The 20,483-nt window shown below is 40.8% G+C and overlaps 1 protein-coding gene across 1 annotated transcript in view; it reads right to left on the bottom strand.

The window, feature by feature from the left end:
- Positions 1 to 20,483, bottom strand: part of lcor (ligand dependent nuclear receptor corepressor) — a 116,182-nt gene that overhangs the window by 36,537 nt on the left and 59,162 nt on the right. The window contains exon 3 of the mRNA XM_030061195.1: positions 3,433 to 3,512. Within this exon, the coding sequence (XP_029917055.1) occupies positions 3,433 to 3,512 (80 nt within the window). The remainder of the gene's footprint in view (positions 1 to 3,432; positions 3,513 to 20,483) is intronic.

Genomic DNA, 20,483 nt, shown 5'->3' on the forward strand with positions numbered 1-20,483 from the left:
CATCATTCCGAAGGTGTGGTGGCTTTTATTTTGCCGTGGCGGTGCGCCACGATGAAGTACATGTAGCGGAAACCCTGGTTATTCTACTTTTTTAAACAGAGAACCCCCCCCCTTCCACACACACACACACACACACACACATACACACACACACACACACACACAAACTTTGAGACCAAAAATATGTTGCATGTCAACATTTAGCCTGTCGGAGCCTGCATCAAAATCACATTACAAGTCATAAGTCAGATTATTTATATGGCTCCTTTAAATACAACAAAGTGCTGCCCATAAAAACTAAAACAGGTTAAAAACAAATGAAGACAGTAAAATTAAAAACAAGTTACATGACATCAAATAAAAATAAGTCCAAAAAAAAAAGGGGGACTTTGGAACAAAATAAAATGAAGTGATGAACGCAAATTAGGCCACTAGAGCAGATGAAGTCATTAGTACTGAGGACAGTGATAAAACTGAAATTGTTCATCTAAACGGTAAAAAGCATTCAGTTTTCTGTTTTTAAACGAGTTTAGACGAACACCCGCCAGCTAACGTAAGCCTCTTAGCTACTTTAGCTTCGTTAGCCACCAAAACGACTTGGTTGAGGTTGGGAAAAGGTCATTAAAATTACCATTTCAAAACGTTCCTAAATATTTGCTAGGTGGCTAACGAGAGCTAAAAACAAACCCGACTCTCATGGAACAGAGGACTTGAACCCCCGGTCTGCAGGAGCTAAATCTTGCTTATTGAGAAAAGATACGTTTTTACATGACGCCTGAAAACCGGACGTGAATTTGCCGACCTGACCTCGAGGAGGAGGCTGCTGCTGCCACAGTGTGTACACCAGGACAGCATCCCAGACTACCAGGACCACATAAGGCATCATGCAGGGGACAAGGTTTCTACTGTATCCACAACATACAGCGGTGGGAAAAAGTTTTCGGGCACCCTTAAAATTTTACACAATCTCAAATATTATCATGAAATATTTGTGGAAAAATCTTTTTTGTGTTTCAAAAGGTGTGGCTGCATTAGACAGATACAAACAAATACAAATTATATTTTTTTTGTTTATTGTTTACAAGAAAAACTAACAAAACTAAATTCTTGACAGTTTAATCTTTATCTTCAGGTGTGTTTCCTGCGTTAGGTTCCTGGTTTTAGCCATTTTTGTGTCTGAAGAACTTTCAAATGTGCTGCTTTATATAGACACAAAGCTTGGCAACAAAAATTGTGTCTTTTAATAAAAAGAACGACCTTCATCACTGGTACCAAAATGACCCAATACTCAAAATTTCTTATGTATTTTTATGGAACCAATCAATTTGAAGTTTTTAATGGCTTTTTAAGGATTTGTTGAGTATTTTGGCTGTGACTGTACTAAAAGAAATTGCACTTGAAGACCTAAGAGTGATTCTTAATGCAATATTTCACAAATGCATGGGGTGTCCGAAAACGTTTTTTCCACCACTGTATCTGCATAGAGATGTTGATTCATTATTATTATTTATTATTATTCATTATTATTCATTTATTTTGAACTGGACAGGCGGTTCTATCAATAGCTAATTATTGACCCAATGAAGGGTCACGTTCTTGCTTTTTGTGTAACGTACTTTATTTTAGGTTTATCTGGTTAATATCTGATTGATGGTCGTTAAACGATCAGAGGAATGTGTAAAATATGCGTTCTTGGCACATGCTGGTGGTTTTTTTGCTGGTCTGTTTGGTTAAAATAAATGGAACTAAAAATGTCCCTGCTTCTTTATTTCATCAGTATAACATTTATTTATTTATTTATTTATTTATTTTAACCTCAAAGCTGGAAATGTCCCCTGATTTCATTTGAGAAATCTGGTCACCTTATTCTTTAGCCGCTGTCATTTGCTCTGTTAGCCGCGCTCGTTAGCAGTGATGGGAGTAACGGCGTTACAAATAAATGGTGTTACTAACGGCGTTACTTTTATCAGTAACGAGTAATCAAAGAAATTACTGTTTCCCCCTTTACAACGCCGTTACCGTTACTGACAACAAAATGCGCCATTACTAGCCGTTACTTACTAATAATACTTATTATTATTAGTAGTAGTAGTACTAGTAGTATTTTATTATCCTATTCTTGTGGAGAAAAAGCGGTGTGTCAATTTTCAAACCGGTCGGACTTTGCAGTTTTTCGTAACTTATCAACATGCATGGAGAATGAGCACAAATTACAAGAAGCACATGTGTTCCCTGATGGCAGAGTGGATAGTATCTCCGCCTGCCGTACAGAAGACAGGGAGTTCAATTCCCCACCTAGACAAGCTGGCATCACTACTTTAAACTACAATGTATTACTTTTTCAAAGTAACGTGGCCAACACTGACAATGATAGATTAAATTTGACAGCAGTGTCCACACTGCAACAGCAGCGCAAAAATATGTGCATTAATAAGAGGATTTAAGAAAAGAAAAAAAGTAATCCTAAAAATTACTTTCCCCAGTAATTGAATTACTCTTCTGCAGCAGTAATTGAGTAGTAATCAAAATTACTTTTTTACAGAAGTAATTAGTAATTGTAACTTATTAGTTTTGTGAGTAATTGGTCCCAACACTGCTCGTTAGCCAGCGAAGCTACTGGGTCGAGGTTGGGAAAAGGTCACGGTTCACATTTCAAAGTGTTCCTTAACATTCGCTAAGATCAGCTGGCTAACGAGAGCTACAAACAAACACGGCTCTCGCTTTTCATGGGACTTGAACCTTCATCTGCTAAAAGCAAAATATTGGTTCGTTTTTAAAATTTATTTTAGCATTTTTTTTTTTTTTTTTTTGCTAAATCTATACCGCGTCACGAAACTTGAAAACACGACATTTCAATGTTTCCTCAGTTTGGAGAAACGTAAAATACCAGCATTTTATCCTGAGAGAGAGAGAGAGAGAGAGAGAGAGAGAGAGAGAGATACTATAAAAGGAGGCAAAGTGAGAGACGAAGACACACACACACACACACATGCACAGAAGACATAGAGTCCACTTGTATACATCACCTCAGGACATAAGTCATTAGAATATGTATGCTTTCGAGAGGACACACACACACACACACACACACACACACACACACACACACACAGCTCGCCCGGCTCGCTGGATGATGATTTGTGTGTCTCGGCGCTCTCGGGTCTGCAGCTGCATTATTTTAGACGCCGCTGATTATATAACGTGGCCGAGTTCACGCTTTGGCACCAAATGATCACCTCCGAGCAGCGAGTCTGATTCCATGAAACTTTTTGTTGGGTTTTGAAAGCTGACATCCTGCACAGTGCGTAGGTAAGGAGCACGTCTGAGATTTAGTCATGCCAGCGGAGAGAGAGAGAGAGAGGGAGAGAGGGAGAGAGAGGGAGAGAGAGAGAGAGACTTGGAGACTTTGCTGGCTTTGGCGTCTTTGCTCACCTTGACTTTCTCGCGTCTTAAGCAGCAGAAGAGACAGTTTTCGTCAAAGGACCAGTCAGACACTTCCTCAGGCTCGCAGTCTGGAAGAGAGAGAGAGAGAAAGAAAGAAAGAAAGACAGACAGACAGACAGACAGTGAGAGAGAGAGAGAGAGAGGGCGGTTAGGAAACAGTTAAATCCTCTCACGATCCCTCAGTATCATCCAACTCGATCGATGTGCTCCCAGCGTATGGACCTATATCGCCGTGGTAACACCGATACATCAGCTTGTCAATATATTTCCTGTTTTTTTTTTTTTTTTTTTTTTTATTAATACTTGGCTATCGGCCTCTCTCGCCTCTGATCGGACGCATTTTGACTGAATATTCATTGCGGCTTGAATCGATTCCGCGCTGGTGGTCCATATATTGATTACATCCCCCACAAATAACAATCATGTAAATGTGCTTTTCTGCGTTCATCTGCAGGTTTAATGTCTTAAGGCTGTTTGAATTGTGACTTTGACTGAAAAATGTCGGTATCTGTGTCAATATCGACGTTTAAAAAACCTTTCCTGGCCGCTTTGCTCCCACCACGTCAGCCGACCCTCTCCCTGATTATGTAAACGTGGTGAATTTAATTAGGCAGCGCTAATTAAATCTTCAGCGATATTTACCAGTGACTTCCCCAGCGATATTTACAGATTACAAATATCCATCTTTAATTTATTGCCGTTTCCTTGAATTGGGGTGTCAAACCCATTGACTGAATATTGGATTATATATGGATTGTTTGATGTTAAAAATGCAGTTTTATTAGATTAGAGTCAGATTAGATTGAACCTTTGTGATATCCGTGGGGAAACTAGGCTGTTGCACCGTAACTGGATAATTTAAAGAAGAATATGTCATGAATGACAATAAGTCCCGGTTGTAGTTTTTTTTTTTTTTTCTTCTAAGGCAGAAGGAGCAGATTTTCCTAAAAAAAAACAAACAAACAAAAAAAAAACAATTTATAAACTCATATCAAAATAATCACTGATGAGCCAGCCAATCACAGCGCAGCACGGCGCCAGCTCAACAGCACGGCATCCAATAGGAAGCCGGGAAAATCGCGGATGTGGGGGAAAAAAAAGGGAAATCTAATTGGACGAAACGCAGAGCAGACGACGAGAGTGAATCCCGGGTTGACCCGATTTTTTTTCCCTAGGATGCTGACGTTACATTTAAGGCGGTGGGTTCCATTACGTCGCCATCCTAGGAAAAAAAAACTTGCTGCCAGCGGTTTGCTAAGCCAGGGAGGAGGAGCCATCTTTGAATATTTTGTTTACAAACCACAACCAACAAACCAACTCCTTCTGCCTTTAAGAGTAAAACCACACGATACCCATAATAATGATAATAATGATGACTCTCGGCCAGTGTTAATTTTGACAGCAAATTCTGATTTAGTCTTAGTCTTTTGAATAACACACCATTTAGTTTTAGTCGTATTTTAGTCATCTGAAATCTTTTAGTCTTAGTCTAGTTTTAGTAGACCAAATATTAGCAGATTTTAGTCGATTAAATTTTTCTACAGAATTTCCAGTCATTGGAAGTCTCCATCAGTCTGTTATGGAATGGTATTAAGGTTTGAATATGCAATACAGACACAGATTTAATGGTTGTAATGCAAAACATGTATTTTATTTTATTCTTAACCCTCCTATTATGTTTGGGGTCAATTTGACCCCAGCCAATGTTTGACGTCTCTAAATGAATGATTAACATAATTTTTTTTGCTTCATATTTAATGAGTGTTCCTAATGTAATGGGCACTACCTGGTAAAGATGAAATTGACATGATGATATGTTTTCAATGTCCTGTTCACACTTTGTAACGCATTGGTTATAAATAACAAAAATCTGTACTTAGAAATAATATAAAGCCACTAAAACACCAAAAATCAATATTTCTTTCCAATTTCAGATCAATCAGTGAGATTTTATGGTGATTTGCATATTTTTCCATTGTCGCATAATAGGAATTCTGGGTGTATAAATGGGGGTGGTGGGGAGTTATGTTTTATTCAAAGGGCTATTTAGGTCATCAACAAAGAAACATAAAGTACCTGACACATAAACTGTGATAACAATTTTAGTTATAATAATTTTGTGGAAGTTTAAACTGCAGGGGTCAAATTGACCCCAAACATTAAAGATGTTCAAAAATGTGAACATAACAGGAGGGTTAATGTCAAAAACATACAAAACCGTGGCTTTTTCACAAAAGATAATCTCGCATAAAATAAGCATAAGGCCCGCTCTCCCTGAAAAATATACATGCTCCCTGAAAAAGATGTGCATTCTCCCTGAATATGACATTCTTTCAAGATGAAGTACAATATTATTGAAATAGATAACCATAATGTAACTGTCGTGAAAACGTCCTCAAAACTATGCAAAGTTCTGCAAACTCGTCTTTCTCCTCCTCCTGTGACTGTGGATCTCACATAGATCAACCTGCCCTCAAAAGATTCGCTCTGATTGGATTTCTTCCCAACTCGTCCCACAGAAAGGGGAGTTCTGACTGGACCTCTTCTCCGTTCGTCCCTCCCTAACATTTTCCTCTCGTTTTTATTCGTTGACTAAAGTGTCAGTTGTATTTCGTCACAGTCTTCGTCATCACATCTGACTTTTTATTTCGCTTTTATTTAGTTTTCGTCCGTGAAAAAGGTTTGTTGAGCAATACTTTTCGTCACAGTCTTCGTCAATGAAATGAACACTGCTCTCGGCCCACGGCGAAGGTGTTTCTACCTGCGATCATAACATCTCTACCTCAGGTAACCGGCGTTTTCACCTACAGCGACGTCCTTTTGGCCCATGTTGATGATCCTGCTGCCTTGTTCTCAAATCATCATCTTATTCTTGATTCTTTTTTTCGTTTTGTTTTCATTTACCCAACGGGCTGCGTTTGATTTAGCCAGTGACCGCCCAGGGTTTAGGTCCAAAGGTGGCGTCATTTTATGTTCCACAAACTGTGGGCCTGGAAATCTGTTTGAGACCGTACCACCGATGATTAAAGGATCTAAAATACGCTTGAACTTGAACCGTGCGGGGTTGGATATCCGCCTGACTGAAAAAAATCACCTCTGGAAGTGGACTGGACCGGAGGATCCCATCACAACGTGTGCTGTGTGTTTGAATCTTGCATTTACCTGTTTTTTTTTTCACTACACACAGATCCAGGTTGTGTTTTTTTTTTTTAAATACCAGCTATAAATGAGCTCTAGATGAATCAAGCAAGAATTCCCAATGCAGTCCTATTCTTTCATTCAACATCGAGTCACGCCTGCAGGGAACGACAGCTGAGGGCAAAAAACCACAACAAGAGCATAAAAATGATTCACTTTTAATTATAGCGAATGATTAAATTAGTGTGACAAATAACTTCGCATGCCGGTGAGCTGCATAAAGAGGTGTGATTGACAGGTGAGCTCAATTTTCTATCGAGTACAACATCGCCTCAGACCACAAAACACCACGTGGGCGTCTCAGTGTGCGGGGTGTGTGCATCATTTTTTTAGCGGGCATGCATGTCTGTGTATGTGTGCGCATAGCTGCTTTTGTGTGTATCTGTAACATGCACACACACACACACATAGAAACTCTCTGTGTGGTTTTCATTAAGAAATCACAGCCTCCTGAATTATCTCTGCTGTGTGCTGGGTGGAGGTGGTTTGCACTGTCGGGTCTCGACCCTTCGGCACGAGTGTGATAGTGTGAAACGCGTCATTAATTCTGAGCTCAACGTGGCATGAAGCGCCGTGTTCAACGAGAGAGAGGGAGGGAGAGAGAGAGAGAGAGAGACATTAAGACCGAACAGGACGTGGCCAGCGGGAAGGACGAACCTGACTCCACCAACCAGGCCTGGATTAACACGGTCTGCTGACCACACGTGAAGTGCTGCCCTCCTCCTGCTTTACACGTAAAAAAGTGGAGTTTATTGTGGGTATGACAACCATTGATTTACATTAAGCTATGGCCAAAGTACAGGCTAACACACACACACACACACACACACACACCTAAAAGACCTAACCAATAAACATCACACCATAGACAGACATGGGCCTTACCCTGACGCTCAAATCTGAATGCAGCTCACATCCCAGTGCAACAATATCATTATTTCCATCATGCACGGCCTGTATGAGGCCTACAAGCAAAACCACTGCAGAGTAATGCTAAAAAAAAAAATCGTCACATGCATAAACCACAAAAGGCAAATCAAATCACGACTGTTAACAAGAAACCATTTCACCAGCTGAATGAAGACCGGCCTTGTTCAGACTGCCAGCCCAAATCTGTTTTTTTTTTTTTTTTTTTTTTTTTTTTTTGGCATATCCGGGTTGTATACAGGTTGATTTTAGAAAGCCAAAAAACACATGAAATGCGGTTTTGCAAATCGGATCTGAACCAGTTTGGAGGTAGTTTATATTTATTTCATTCAACATTCACGTTTTTTTTTTTTTTTTTTTTTTTTTTTTTTTAATCAAGAACTTATTAAAGTTCTACCAAGTCAAAGTCAAAAATGTCATTGTTTCAATTTGCATTAGTTTGCATGCGTGTCTGCTTGTGACAATACAAAATGTCCTGAATTCCCCAGCTTAACTTCCCATGGAAAGTTTCCGGAAAGTTTCTGGAAATTGACCATAAATTTTCCGCCCCTTTGCAACCCTACATGCAACGCATCACACAACAACGCCGTCAAACCCACATTTCCATATCTAATTTGAAAGCAACATCACCGGCGTACTTAGTTACTGACGCCTACGTTGTTACTATAGCAACCCGTGCCAATAGGTCGGTGATCCCTGGGCACGCAAATCCGATTGGATTGCTTGCAAATTACAGCACGGACGGTCTGTCTTAAAGATCTGATCTGAGAAACAAATCCAATTTGCCGGCGGTGTGAACGAGGCCAGAGAGCCTCAGGTGAGGTGATGCCAAGGCGTTAGAGCCATTTATATCATATACAGTAAATTGTGAATAATTTATTTTGCTGTGTTTGATTTGTTGGACATGATAAGCAGCACCATGGTTTCACTGCAGTGTAATTATTTAGGACTAATAATGACTGTCGACAGCTCTGGCTTCTTATATATCCTGGCATGTGCTTATTAGGTAATTTTCTTGAAGTGCACGCTAGTCTTTGACCACGTTTGCCATGTTTATCGTGCTTCTTTGCACTAAAATAAGAAAGTTTTCATTAAACTGCGAAACAAAGAACACGGACGACAGAGTTTTATTGAAGCACACATCAACTAAAGGCTTGGACTCGACAGCTTCAGTGAGCGTTTTCAAGAAACAGACGGAGCCACAATAACAGAAGGTACAGGGAACAGCACACTGAGGCAATGAGTACTGCAACGTGTAGGCTATTGTGCATTAGAGTTGTTTAGCTGTTCTGTTGTTTTATCATAAACAGAAATTAAAGGAATGGAAACAGAAAAATGATTTCATTTCAGAATCCACAAATGAAAAAGCTTTTTTTTTTTTTTTTCTTGATAAGAAACACATTTATCAAGAGGGACTTGATTTTCATTTTGCCGTTTGTAAAACAGAAATAAAATAGCTCACTAATGTATGAGCCGTGTACTTATTCCACATGGGAGGATGGACTAGTAAAACGGTCTTTGAACATATTTTCCATCAATAATGTGTGCTACTATACCATTACTGAAATAAACAGCATCTCTCTCTCTCTCTCTCTCTCTCTCTCTCTCTTCCTCCCTCCCTCTGTGGTGCACAGCAGCGGCTATTTCTTACTCTTATTAGTCATTAGGTTTTGATTAATTGTGTAATTTTGTTGCATGTTTTTCAGAAAATAATATATATAAAAAAATTCTGAAAAATATTTTAAAGGTGTAGTCTTTGTCTTAATCATTTGGTGTCCCTCATCAAAAAAAAAAAAAAAAATCAGACCTTTTTGATCTGCTGAAATGCCAAAATGTGCTATACTAGGAAAAAAAAAAAAACTAAGACCAAGCAGTGGAGATTAAAAGCTGCCTCACATCTGACTCGTATTATGCCGGCACCGCTTGTAATCTACCAACGAACCCCCTAAATTCTGCACTTCATCCGCCCTGCCCGTGACCTTTTCTCCCGCCGCCTTAATCTTTCCCGTCTCCTCATTGTGACGACATATTAAAGCGAAAATAATAAAGAGGTTTAGTGGAATCACCGCTGCCCTAGATACATACGCTGGACGTGAGGCGCCGAAAAAACGCATTGCACAAAACCCTCCTGCACCACCTCACTGTGTCGATGGAGTCAAACAACAACCCGAATGCCCCGTCAGATCTGAGGCGGCTGATGAGATTTCAGCATTACACCCCTTAAAATCGACTCTAATCTCAGCGTTCTCACTAGTGTGTCCGGTTTTAATCGCAGGGAGGGAGGCGCACGACGAGGTTCGGGTTTGCACGAGGCTCGCATCGCCGGGGGGATTCTCGCTTCCCCCCAAAACACAAAAGGCGCCGCAAGTTTTACTTCAAAAATGACAGACAGGATGAAATCCACCGACTATCCCGCCAAACGCCTTGGATTTCCCCGGGCTCTGCTGCTCCTGTGTGAATACTGTGGACGATTCGAGTGACGTTTCTCCCAGCCGGCTGTCAATTGAAGCTCTCCGTGGCTTGTGCCAAACCATTTCACTTTAATATCTATTCAAATCTGTCTTCACAGATAGGAAGGTTATATATATGTATATTGTGTTCCTCGTGCTTTGGCAATGTAAATGCATTTTGCCATGCGGAAAAAATACCTTTTGAATTGGATAGAGAGAGTGAGAGAAAGTGTGTGAGAGAGAGAGAGCGAGAGAGAGAGAGAGAGAGAGAGGAGGCTGCTGTCGACTTGGTTACGGCCAGGCTGTTGCCATGGCGCTACACTTCCTTTAAAAACCTTCAGTCCGAACCAAATCGCCAGAGAACGACAGAGAGAGACAGACAGAGAGACAGGGAGCTTATAAGAGGCGGGGGAAAAAAAGAGAAAGAGAGAAAGAGTAGAACAGACTGTTCACTTCTCCTCGGTGTCCGTCGAAACGCTCCCTCCGAACGCTCCCTCCCTCTCCGTGTGCGAATAAAAAAAAAAAAAAAGAGAGCTTGCACATTCTGACAGCATTACAATCAGGCAGACAAAAGCTCATTTAAAGCAAAAATCACTTTTTGTCTGACTTCCCCAGACTGAGACGAGACGTCGGACACCATTTTCTCCTCTGTGCACCCAGTGGTTTGGTTCAGTATGGGTAGCATTTCATGTTAGCTTAGCATAAAGACTTGAAGTCTATAGGAGTCGTTAGCCTGGCTCCGTCAAAGTGAGCAAATAAACCTTACAGCAACTCTGAAGCTGTTTTATTTGCACAGTGGATCACGTCTGTTTGAAATACAGATCATGGAATAAAAAAAAAGAGAGTTGCTTTAGGAGAAGTTAGATGGTGGAACTGTAACAGCGGAAAACATTTATCCTTCCACCTTTGCATCACTGAAAGTAGAAGAAGGTCAACCACAAATTAACTTCTCCTACCCCCCTCCCAAACTTTAAGTCTCAAACAGACATGATACACACGTTAAATGAGACTGCTTTGCTGATCGCTGATTGCTGTAAGGTTTAATTTTTCATTTTGATGCAGCTAGGCTAACGACTCCCATAGACTTCAAGTCTTTATGCTAAGCTAACACAACGTGCTAAAGATAGGAACTGAACCGCTGGACATACAGAGGTGGAAATGGTGTCCAACATCTTGTCTCGATCTGGTGAAGTCAGAAAAAGGGGTATTTTGCCCAAATTGTGACATAATCTGATCCTCTTGGCCTGTTAGCATCCAAACTTCCCGCCGTAACAACAAAACAAAACAAGAAATACGCATTTAGAGAACTGAATTAACACAGCAGAGCAAACTTTACTGAGCTGGAACAGAGCAGACCAAACACTTCAACATTAAAATAATAATAATAATGAAAATAATAATAATAATAATAATAATAATAATAATAATGAAAATTTAACCAAATAAAGAGGGTGACTAAAAACCTCCCGATCCAGAAAGCAGAGGTTATTTTCAGCATTGTGACCTCTTTTTTTAAAACTTTTTGTCCCAAATTAGAGAAACCACACAACCCCAGCTTTAAACATAAATATTCAGATTTTAAAACCTTTATATTTAAAAAAAAAAAAAAAAGAAAGAAAGAAAGAAAGAGAGAGAGAGAGGGACCAGACTCTGAACACTGATGACGACGTAAATAACACGGTGGGCTACTGCACTTCATAATTCAAAATATCCAGGGAAGGTACAGATTAATACGGCACTTACTGGTATGGTTTCATTATTTTGAATTTAAACGTGTGGCTCTCTGTATTTCTCGGGTGATTTACATCTTATCAGGTCATGCACACGAGACTCCGACGCTTTAACATTTCTGCTCTGCAATACAGCTCGATTCAGCTGAATTGAAACTGAATAGAGAGAGAGAGAGAGAGAGAGAGAGAGAGAGCATGAAAGCGGGAGTGAGTTAAATACAGATGCGGGGAGTTGTGGAGAAAGAGAGCCTGAAGGAGGGAGTGTTACAGTGAAAAGAAGTAGGAAAGAGGACGAGAAGTGTATTACTGAGAGAGAGAGAGAGAGAGAGAGAGAGAGAGAGAGAGAGGAGGGCAAGTCAGAGCAAGAGAAAGAGAGAGAATATAGGAACAAAATCAATACGGCCAGAGTATATGTTGTATATATAGGCATATATATATATATATATATATATATATTTTTTTTTTTTTTTTTTTTTTTTTTTTTTTTTCCTGTATATGTTTCTGTCTGTGGTCGCTCAGGTAAAGAACTGAAAGTATCTCCAAAAAGCAGAGCCGTTTCCAACTTGACCACCATGCATTTTTATTATTTACTTATTTATTTATTTATTTATTTCGTTTATCCGGCGGTGTTTGAAAGCGTTTTATGAAACCCAAGGTCGTTTTTTTTTTTTTTTTTTTTTTTTTTTTTTTAATTTCCTCAGCCCACAGCGAGAGCATGTAATCCTTCAGCTGAAGTGCAAGCCACCCAAACCGGAGCGATGTAAAGAAACGCGGAGACGCGGCGCCACATTATCTCTGCCGCCGAGCCTCGGCGAGCACAAAGACACACGACAACACAGCTGCTGCGGCCACGCTCCTCTACCTGGAGCCTGTTTTCCCTCACCGTGTGTGTGTGTGTGTGTGTGTGTGTGTGTGTGTGTGGATGTTATTCCATGCTGTTCCTTTTAATACAGCATTTCAGTGCAATGCTATGCTAGGCTGAGTCCAATCACAATCCATCTCCCTTTTCCTTTCGGTGTGAGGCTTAAAACAGATAAGTGGACAGTCTCTCTCTCTCTCTCTCTCTCTCTCTCTCTCGCTCTCTCTCACACACACACACACACTCCCTCTCTCTCTCTCTCTCTGTAATGAAAAAGGTCAAAGGTGAGCTGTGCTTGAACCCCGTGGTTGTGCCACTTACAATATCCCTGGGAAGGCGCCAATTAGCTCCAATCCCACTGCTAACGTGACCCCCCCCACCCTTCACACTCAGCTTGTGTGCGTGCATTTGTGTGTGAGTGTGTGTGTGTGTGTGTGAACTAGAGACACAGACACACACAGACAGAGAGAGAGAGAGAGAGAGAAAGAGGCTGCAAGTGAATATGTGGTAAAGCAAGCCGGAGCAAGAAAACGACACCACATCGACATGTCGACGTGTGTGTGTGTGTGTGTGTGTGCCTCTTCTTCACTCTGTGTGAGAGTGTGTGTGTGTGTGTGTGTGCATGTGTTTCTATCTGCGTGCACTAGCAGTCGCTCCGGCTCATCTCTAAGTGCTAATGTGAGCGTCCTTGTGGTTTGCCAAAAACAACTCAAATCCTCTCCAGAAAAAAAAAAGAAAAAAAAAAATGTTGACATGCACTTTTCACGTCTTGGTTCATTTTGTTTGTTTGTTGTTTGTTGTTTTGTTTGTTGTTTGTTCCTCATTCACGCCGATAACCGACCAATCCAGCGGCAGCAGTGCAGTTTGACAGCAGAAAACGTGTCGGCGATCTAAAGCATCAGGTTTCGGTGTTTTGTGGAAGTTTGGGAAGCCGAGGAGTTTGTGTGTTGAAGTTTCCAGTGTTCGTACGATCACGTGTGTGTGTGTGTGTGTGTGTGTGTGTGTGTGTGTGGGCGGTGTACTTCACTCTGTTGTGTTCTCCTTCTTCTTTGTTCCACATTATTCAGACATAATAGCATGAAGACAAATGTAAGTACATGCGCGGGTGAGGCAGAAACCTCGATGGGCTTATTTGAAAAGCAGCCAGACGTACAAAAGGCAGGTACAAACACACTAAACACACCAGAACGATTCATATTATAGTATTAAAAACAAAACTGTACTGAGAGATTAGTCTCCACGGGGGATTTTCACACTTTTTTCATGTTTTTTTTTTTGTTTTTTTTTTTTATGTTTCAATGAGCTGTGGATATCCATTTGTATTGATTTTGCCCAGGAAGTATGAAACTTTATTTTATTTTATTTTATTTTGTTTTATTTTGTTTTATTTATTTTATTTTATTTCATTTTGCAAATTTCCAACTGTCTTGTGCTAATTTTCTCTCCTTTTTTTTTTTTTTTTTTTTTTTTTTTTTTTTTACTTTTTTGCATTTTCCTACATGTTTTTTGAGAGACATCAAGCTAATCTGCACAGGTTTCAAAGCTTTAAACTGTTTCAGTGTCACGCTTGAACACTGACAAATCGTGGTGAGATTAAACCTGGAAGAAAAAAAAAAAAAAAAAAAGGTTAAAATGATCCCGCATATATTTTCTGCATTGTAACTATTTCCAGTGAATTAAATTCGAATGACATTAAACTATTTCTCATCTTGCTGAGGACCCCCTATGAGCCTCTGAGGGACCCCGTGGTGGTCCCCGGGCCGCACTTTGACAACCACTGGTCTCGAGTTAAAAAGATGCTAAGAAGCTACAGTTTTACAGGATGAACGGCAGCTGAGTGTTCATGATCGTTCCAAATCAGAGGTTTTGGGCAGCAGAGCCTTTCGAAGCCTCATTTTATATGAAGAGACTCCATGATATTTAACTGAAACTAAAACCCCATGATATCTGATAGGAAACTTTCGCTGTTCCCCTGTTGTTTACTGAAGTATCTGGTTCAGTTCATCATATCATCTCATATATTCCTCAATCAAATCAAATAATTCACCCTTTGGTTCAACTGATTAAGTTCATTTTGTCTTCTTTTGCGATTGACAAGGGTTTTCTTCTATTCAGACAAATGAAGATTCGTCATTTGTCTGAATAGAAGAAAACCCTTGTATCACCCTTTGGTTATTTGTAAGAAGTCTCATTTTTGAGATTTGAGATTGCGACTGGATTTGACCACAGACTTTATAAGACGGACGACGGCGAGCGAAGGGAGAGCCGGTCATAGATGTGTTGGCGAGGCTGGTTTTGCCCCCCCCCCCCCCCCCCCCCCGTCCTCAGTGAATAAAATCATGTGCGAACTCGAAATGCGACCGGTCGTCTCGTCTGATGTTTAACTGCACCGACGTCCAGCGGTCACGCAGGGAGAGCTGCATCGCAGAGGAGGCACGGGAACCGGTTTCTCCACCACGGGGGCGGCAGCAGCAGCAGCAGCAGGGGCGGACTCTGTGACTTGGGGGCCTTGGGCAAACTCAGGCAAGGGGCCCCCCACGTCCCTTCTCTCCTCCTTGTCAATCCCTATTTATATAAAAAGACTTTCTCATAAGGTCTCCTCCTCACCGGCCCGCACACTGCTGAGGTAAAAAGCACAGAAAAGTGTTCTTCGGGCTCGCTGCACTAATTTAGCGTCCTATCAACTAAGACAAAATTACAAATTAAAAAAGAAAATTGCCATGTGACCGGCACCAGATAAATGCTTACTACTTTTATTTGGAACCACATATTCATTGTTTTGCTGTACTAAAATAAATACTATAAACACAAACTGTCCGACACTATGGAGAATTAAAACTCAACTGTCTGATCTACATGGTTGTTGAGGAACGCTTTATATTTTTATGTCAGTGTCACCTTTGATGGAAATATGAGGAGGCGAAAAAACACCTTTACCTTGAGGCTCCAAAGCAGAAATGTACTTTCTTCAGGAAAAACAACAACAACAACAACAACTACAAAACTCTCTAACAGACATGTAAAGAGGCACCACTGTTTGTACTTGTATTTGTTTTGGGGTAAAATTATTCAGATTTGGATTCAGGAAAAAAAGGGGGCGTGGCTTAAACCAGAGGTGATTTTTTTTTTTTTTTTTAATCGTTGGATTTCAACCACAAATAAATATAACATTACTAAAATTCTTGCTTATTAAGGAAACCCACTCTAACGACTACGTATTCTGCAAATCAAAAGAAATATAATATTATTCACATTTTCTGTGCACCGAGACTGTTATTATCTGTTCTTTTGGTCTATCTCCATCCGCTATGCAACAATGCTACTGCACTACTTCAAAATAAAGGGCTGGATGTCAAAGGCAGTCAAAGTGGTGGTATCTTTCAAAAGTTAAATAACTTTATGAAGAAATTACATTATTATTTAAAGCCAAACTTTGAGAAAAATATTGGGAGGGAAAATTTATTCGTCAGAAATCTGTTATTGATTATAGGACCCTTGGTAGCTTGGGCAGTTGCTGACCTTTGCCTGAGTCCACCCATGGGCAGCAGATAGACCAGAATGCAATGCAGCGACAAGGTTCACGCTCACTGATTTTACATGCACTTTAGTAACTGGGTCGTTCTCCACGTACAAACACGCACGCGCAGTTTCCAGAATCGGGGTAAGCGACTAAGAGAAAGCCGGTGAGCACAGGTAGATTTCTGCTGGAGAAACCAGATCACTTGGTGTGTCTCAAATCGTGCACTTCTGCACTTACACTTAGTATTTTGAGTGCATAAGTGCGTTCACACTGAAAATACTAACAAAATGCAGTGCACTGCAAATACCCTGATGTACACTCAAAACAGTCAAAAAGTTGAGTGTGGAACGATGGACACTTCTCACCCTGACGGCACCACTGACCGGAGGGAGCTACCTAAAGAAGCTGAGTTGACTTTTCGTTTTACGACTGTTAATATGTCACTTTATTAAGTTTTTTTTTTTTTTTTTTTTTTTTTTTTTTTCTCAGGTGAGAAAGTAACTTTCTCACTAACATTCCAAATATGTGGTCAGTTTGTCCAAATAACGTCTGTTTTGAAAATTGCTTCGATGTTTTCGGCTAACGCTCAACCTAGCGATTGTGCAAAGTACAGTCACTTCCGGTTGTTTACAAAAATAAAACTCTAATATCTTAGAAGCAGTGGTGATGCTTTTATTTTGAAGACAGGATGCTTCTGGATAACTTTACCACCGAAAACCAACGCCGGCTCACCTGATGCCGACTGTTGGCTGCAGCACCCCCTACCCCCTGGTGCTGCATTCTTCAATAACAAATGATAAATTTCAGAATCAATCAAAATCAGTAATCAATAGAGCTATTTTCGCGGGCGACGGTAGTCGGTGGTAAATCTCCGTTCCGATTTAGAGAGGAGGAAAAGAAGAAGAAGAAGCTGTGGCGATAAGTGCACAACAGGAAGTGCGCCAATTGAGACGCCCTTCACTGTCGAAATTTGCGCACTGTACCTTTAAGTGCACTGTCAGCTGAGTGTACTTACAGACAGTGCACTAACGGAAGTGCACGATTTGAGACACACCGACCGGCTCATGTGAACCCTCCGTCTTATGTGGCTTGACGGCTTTTTATGTGTGGAAAAAACAAGAGACCCGCTGAGGAAACTGACCGGATACACACATTTAACACACATTAACCGAGTAATGAGTGTAAGGCAACACATGTAAAGCCGTTACCCATAACGACTTTGCAAGCGTGAAAATTCAGTTTATACTGCAGAGCACTCTGAGTGTGCAGCTACAACGCACCGAATAAATCGAGGAGCCACTCCCGTAGCTCCAGAATTAAAATAAACAGATCAGCTCTCGTTCACAGGAGTCACTCTGCTGTCTCCAAAAAAAAAAAAAAATACAAAAAATACAAAAAATACAAAAAAATACAAAAAAATTACAAAATTCATGAAAAACCAAAAATATATGCTGACCAGTGTGCAGAGATCAATTTTCTCTGTCTTTGTTCATTCGCTGTTTTCACACATTTTCAGCTGCCAGAGAGCAGAGAATGTGTAGATCTACGCTGCTGCTGTCTGGCATCACAGTGTAGGATGCTGAATTTCTATAATACTACTACCAGTGTACTATGAAGTGTACTATGAAGTGTACTTTGAAGTGTACTTTGAAGAATACTCTCAGTTTATCGTGTTGAGTATCAGTCCTCTCTGCCTAAATGCTGCAGCCCCGAGAACGTACATGCCCCAATTTTTACAGACTGCTTGGCGAGCTACAGTTATGGGGCCATACACACATTTTCCATGATAGGAATGAGTTTAGGCTCTCACACAGCTGCCAAAAGGCATTGTGGGAAATGTAGGAAATGATTAAATGAAGTAGGAGGAGGGGAGGCAGGTTTAAGGGGAAAATATGCCCACCAGAAAAGTAAATTACATTTATCACAAAATACTTTTCATGTTTAGAGAGAGAGAGAGTGAGTGAGTGAGTGAGTGAGTGTGTGTGTGTGTGTGTGTGTGTGTGTGTGTGTGTGTGTGTGTGTGTGTGTGTGTGCATGCATGAGCTTGAGCTTTAAGGCGACATCCACAGGACACACTATCTGTAAGTGGGGGTTTGCGAATGAGCAAGTGTGACTCTTTAACTCTGTGTGTGTGTATGTGTGCGTGTGTGAATGCGCGTGTGTGCGTGTGTGTGTGTGTGTGTGTGTGTGTGTGTGTCATGCATGAGCGAAAATGACATAAACGTGCCAGAAAAATTCTAAAAATGCCTTAAGTTGGTGGGGGAGGGGTCACATGACTCCAGGCCGCCATGTTGACCTCATTTCTCTGGGTTGGGGGGGAAGAGAGAGAGAGAGAGAGACAGAGAAGGAGAGAGAGAGAGAGAGAGAGAGAGAGAGAGAGAGAGAGAGAGAGAGAGAGAGAGAGAGAGAGAGAGCTGTACGTTTAGATGAGATTGCTCTACATTTGCAGCCATGTTTGATTTACGTCATAAATCAGGCTATGAAACCCTACCTGGAAGACAGTGAAGCAGATGGGAACAGAGGCGGTGTGTGTGTGTGTGTGTGTGTGTGTGTGTGTGTGTGTGTGTGTGTGTGTGTGTGTGTGTGTGTGTTGTGGGGGGGATTCTCCTGACTACCTGGCCTTACAGTTTACTGCTACTCATTTAATCTCTCCTGTTTTATTTCATGCTTTCACTTTTTCTCTGTTCCTTTTGCTTTTGCTTTTTCGTACACACACACACACACACACACACACACACACACACATACACACACACACATTTTTCTTGTCATAATTATAATTATGTTCTTATTCCATTTTGTTTTGTCCTCTTTGCATTTATAAGGTTTTTATAATTAGTATTTGATTCTTTGATCAAATTTTTTCCCTGTTTCGTTGTTGCATTTATTATCATTTTATATCTTTATGTTTATGTTTATTGATTATTTTATGGATGATCCTGCTGCATTATGAATTGAGTTATATATATATTGAGTTATATATCGAGTTTTCCTATTTTTTGCTACTTGCAGCAAGTCGGATTTCTCATGTGATGACCTGATATGTGACTTGTCGTTTATTTTTTAATCGACATTATAATTATATCAAAGCCCATCAGTTTCCCAGCACGAGGCCTCAGATCCTCACTGCTGCCTCCCTGACAGTCAAACTGTTCCTGCGCCAGGCGGAGCGTGAAGGTTAATTGTTATTATTGTTCAAAATAGTTGTCACCTAAAACAGTCGCCATCCCGCCCGCCTGGATGTGGCGTAAACACGAGGATGTGGCTGGCCGTCATGCACCACGCGCTCCCCCTCTCCGCTCGTCTGCACCTTCTCCGTCTCCGAGCGCATCTGTGAGCGGCGCCGAAGGCCAGCCGTGATGGATTCCACTTTTGTTTTTGTTTCTTGAGCCATAAATCAAAAGGAGCTGCCGTGTAAATGAAGCAAATTGTAGCAGATTGAAAACAGCAGAGCGGCGGTGCCAAAGGAGCTGCTATCATCTGTTCAGGCAGGCAGGCCGGCCTTGATGTGAAGCTTTTTTTTTTTTTTTTAAACCACTTTTTGTTGTTGTTGTTGTTGTTGTTGTTGTTGTTGGCGTCGTTTTTGTTGCTGCGTTTGCCTTTGTCTCTCAAGGCAGACACGCGGCTCCGGCAATTTCCAAATGCTTCCACCCACCCGTGAAGCCTGGAGCCGCGTTTGAGAAAAGTCCCATCAACACGACTCAGTGAACGGGAAAGTACAGGAACGTCACGATTCCTCAAGTCGAAATCAAAAGATAACACTATCACAACATGAATTTAACTGCATGTTCATTTAAAAGCACACCTGACAAAACTAGTGGTAAATATTATGGATGTACCCGAAGCCGAATACGATATTCGGAAGTACACAAATAATGCTTTGATCCCGAATAGTTTGTCTGTCCGAAGTTCATCCTCATTATTCGGGAGCTTTTTTCTAAAGAAAAAAAAAATGTTATTCAGTAGAACCAAGTCCCCTGGAACAGCGCCACACGTTGAAGCCAATTTTACATAGTGGCCAAACGTAGAATTGCAGCATCACGTGATGCAACTGTGGCCCAAAAAAGCATTTTTCTCATAGACGATAACGGGAAAAGAAGCGGCTATAAAACGATGGATACATTTTTTTGAGCGTTACACTCAGAATCACTTTGGATTGGTTTACAGTGAGATTTAATTCCCTATAAGGGGACAAGTTGAAAAATGCCCCTCCTACAGCATAACAGAGCCAAAGGAGGACAAAAAAAAAAAAAAAAAAAATTGTAACTGCGGCCGCAAATAAGGCCAGAGAAGACTGTTGGCAGAAAGTTGTGGATTGTGTAAATTATCTTCCAGGTTATTCCTATTAATTAAAC

This window comes from Myripristis murdjan, chromosome 1 (assembly GCF_902150065.1).
Source record: "Myripristis murdjan chromosome 1, fMyrMur1.1, whole genome shotgun sequence".
NCBI lineage: Eukaryota > Metazoa > Chordata > Actinopteri > Holocentriformes > Holocentridae > Myripristis > Myripristis murdjan.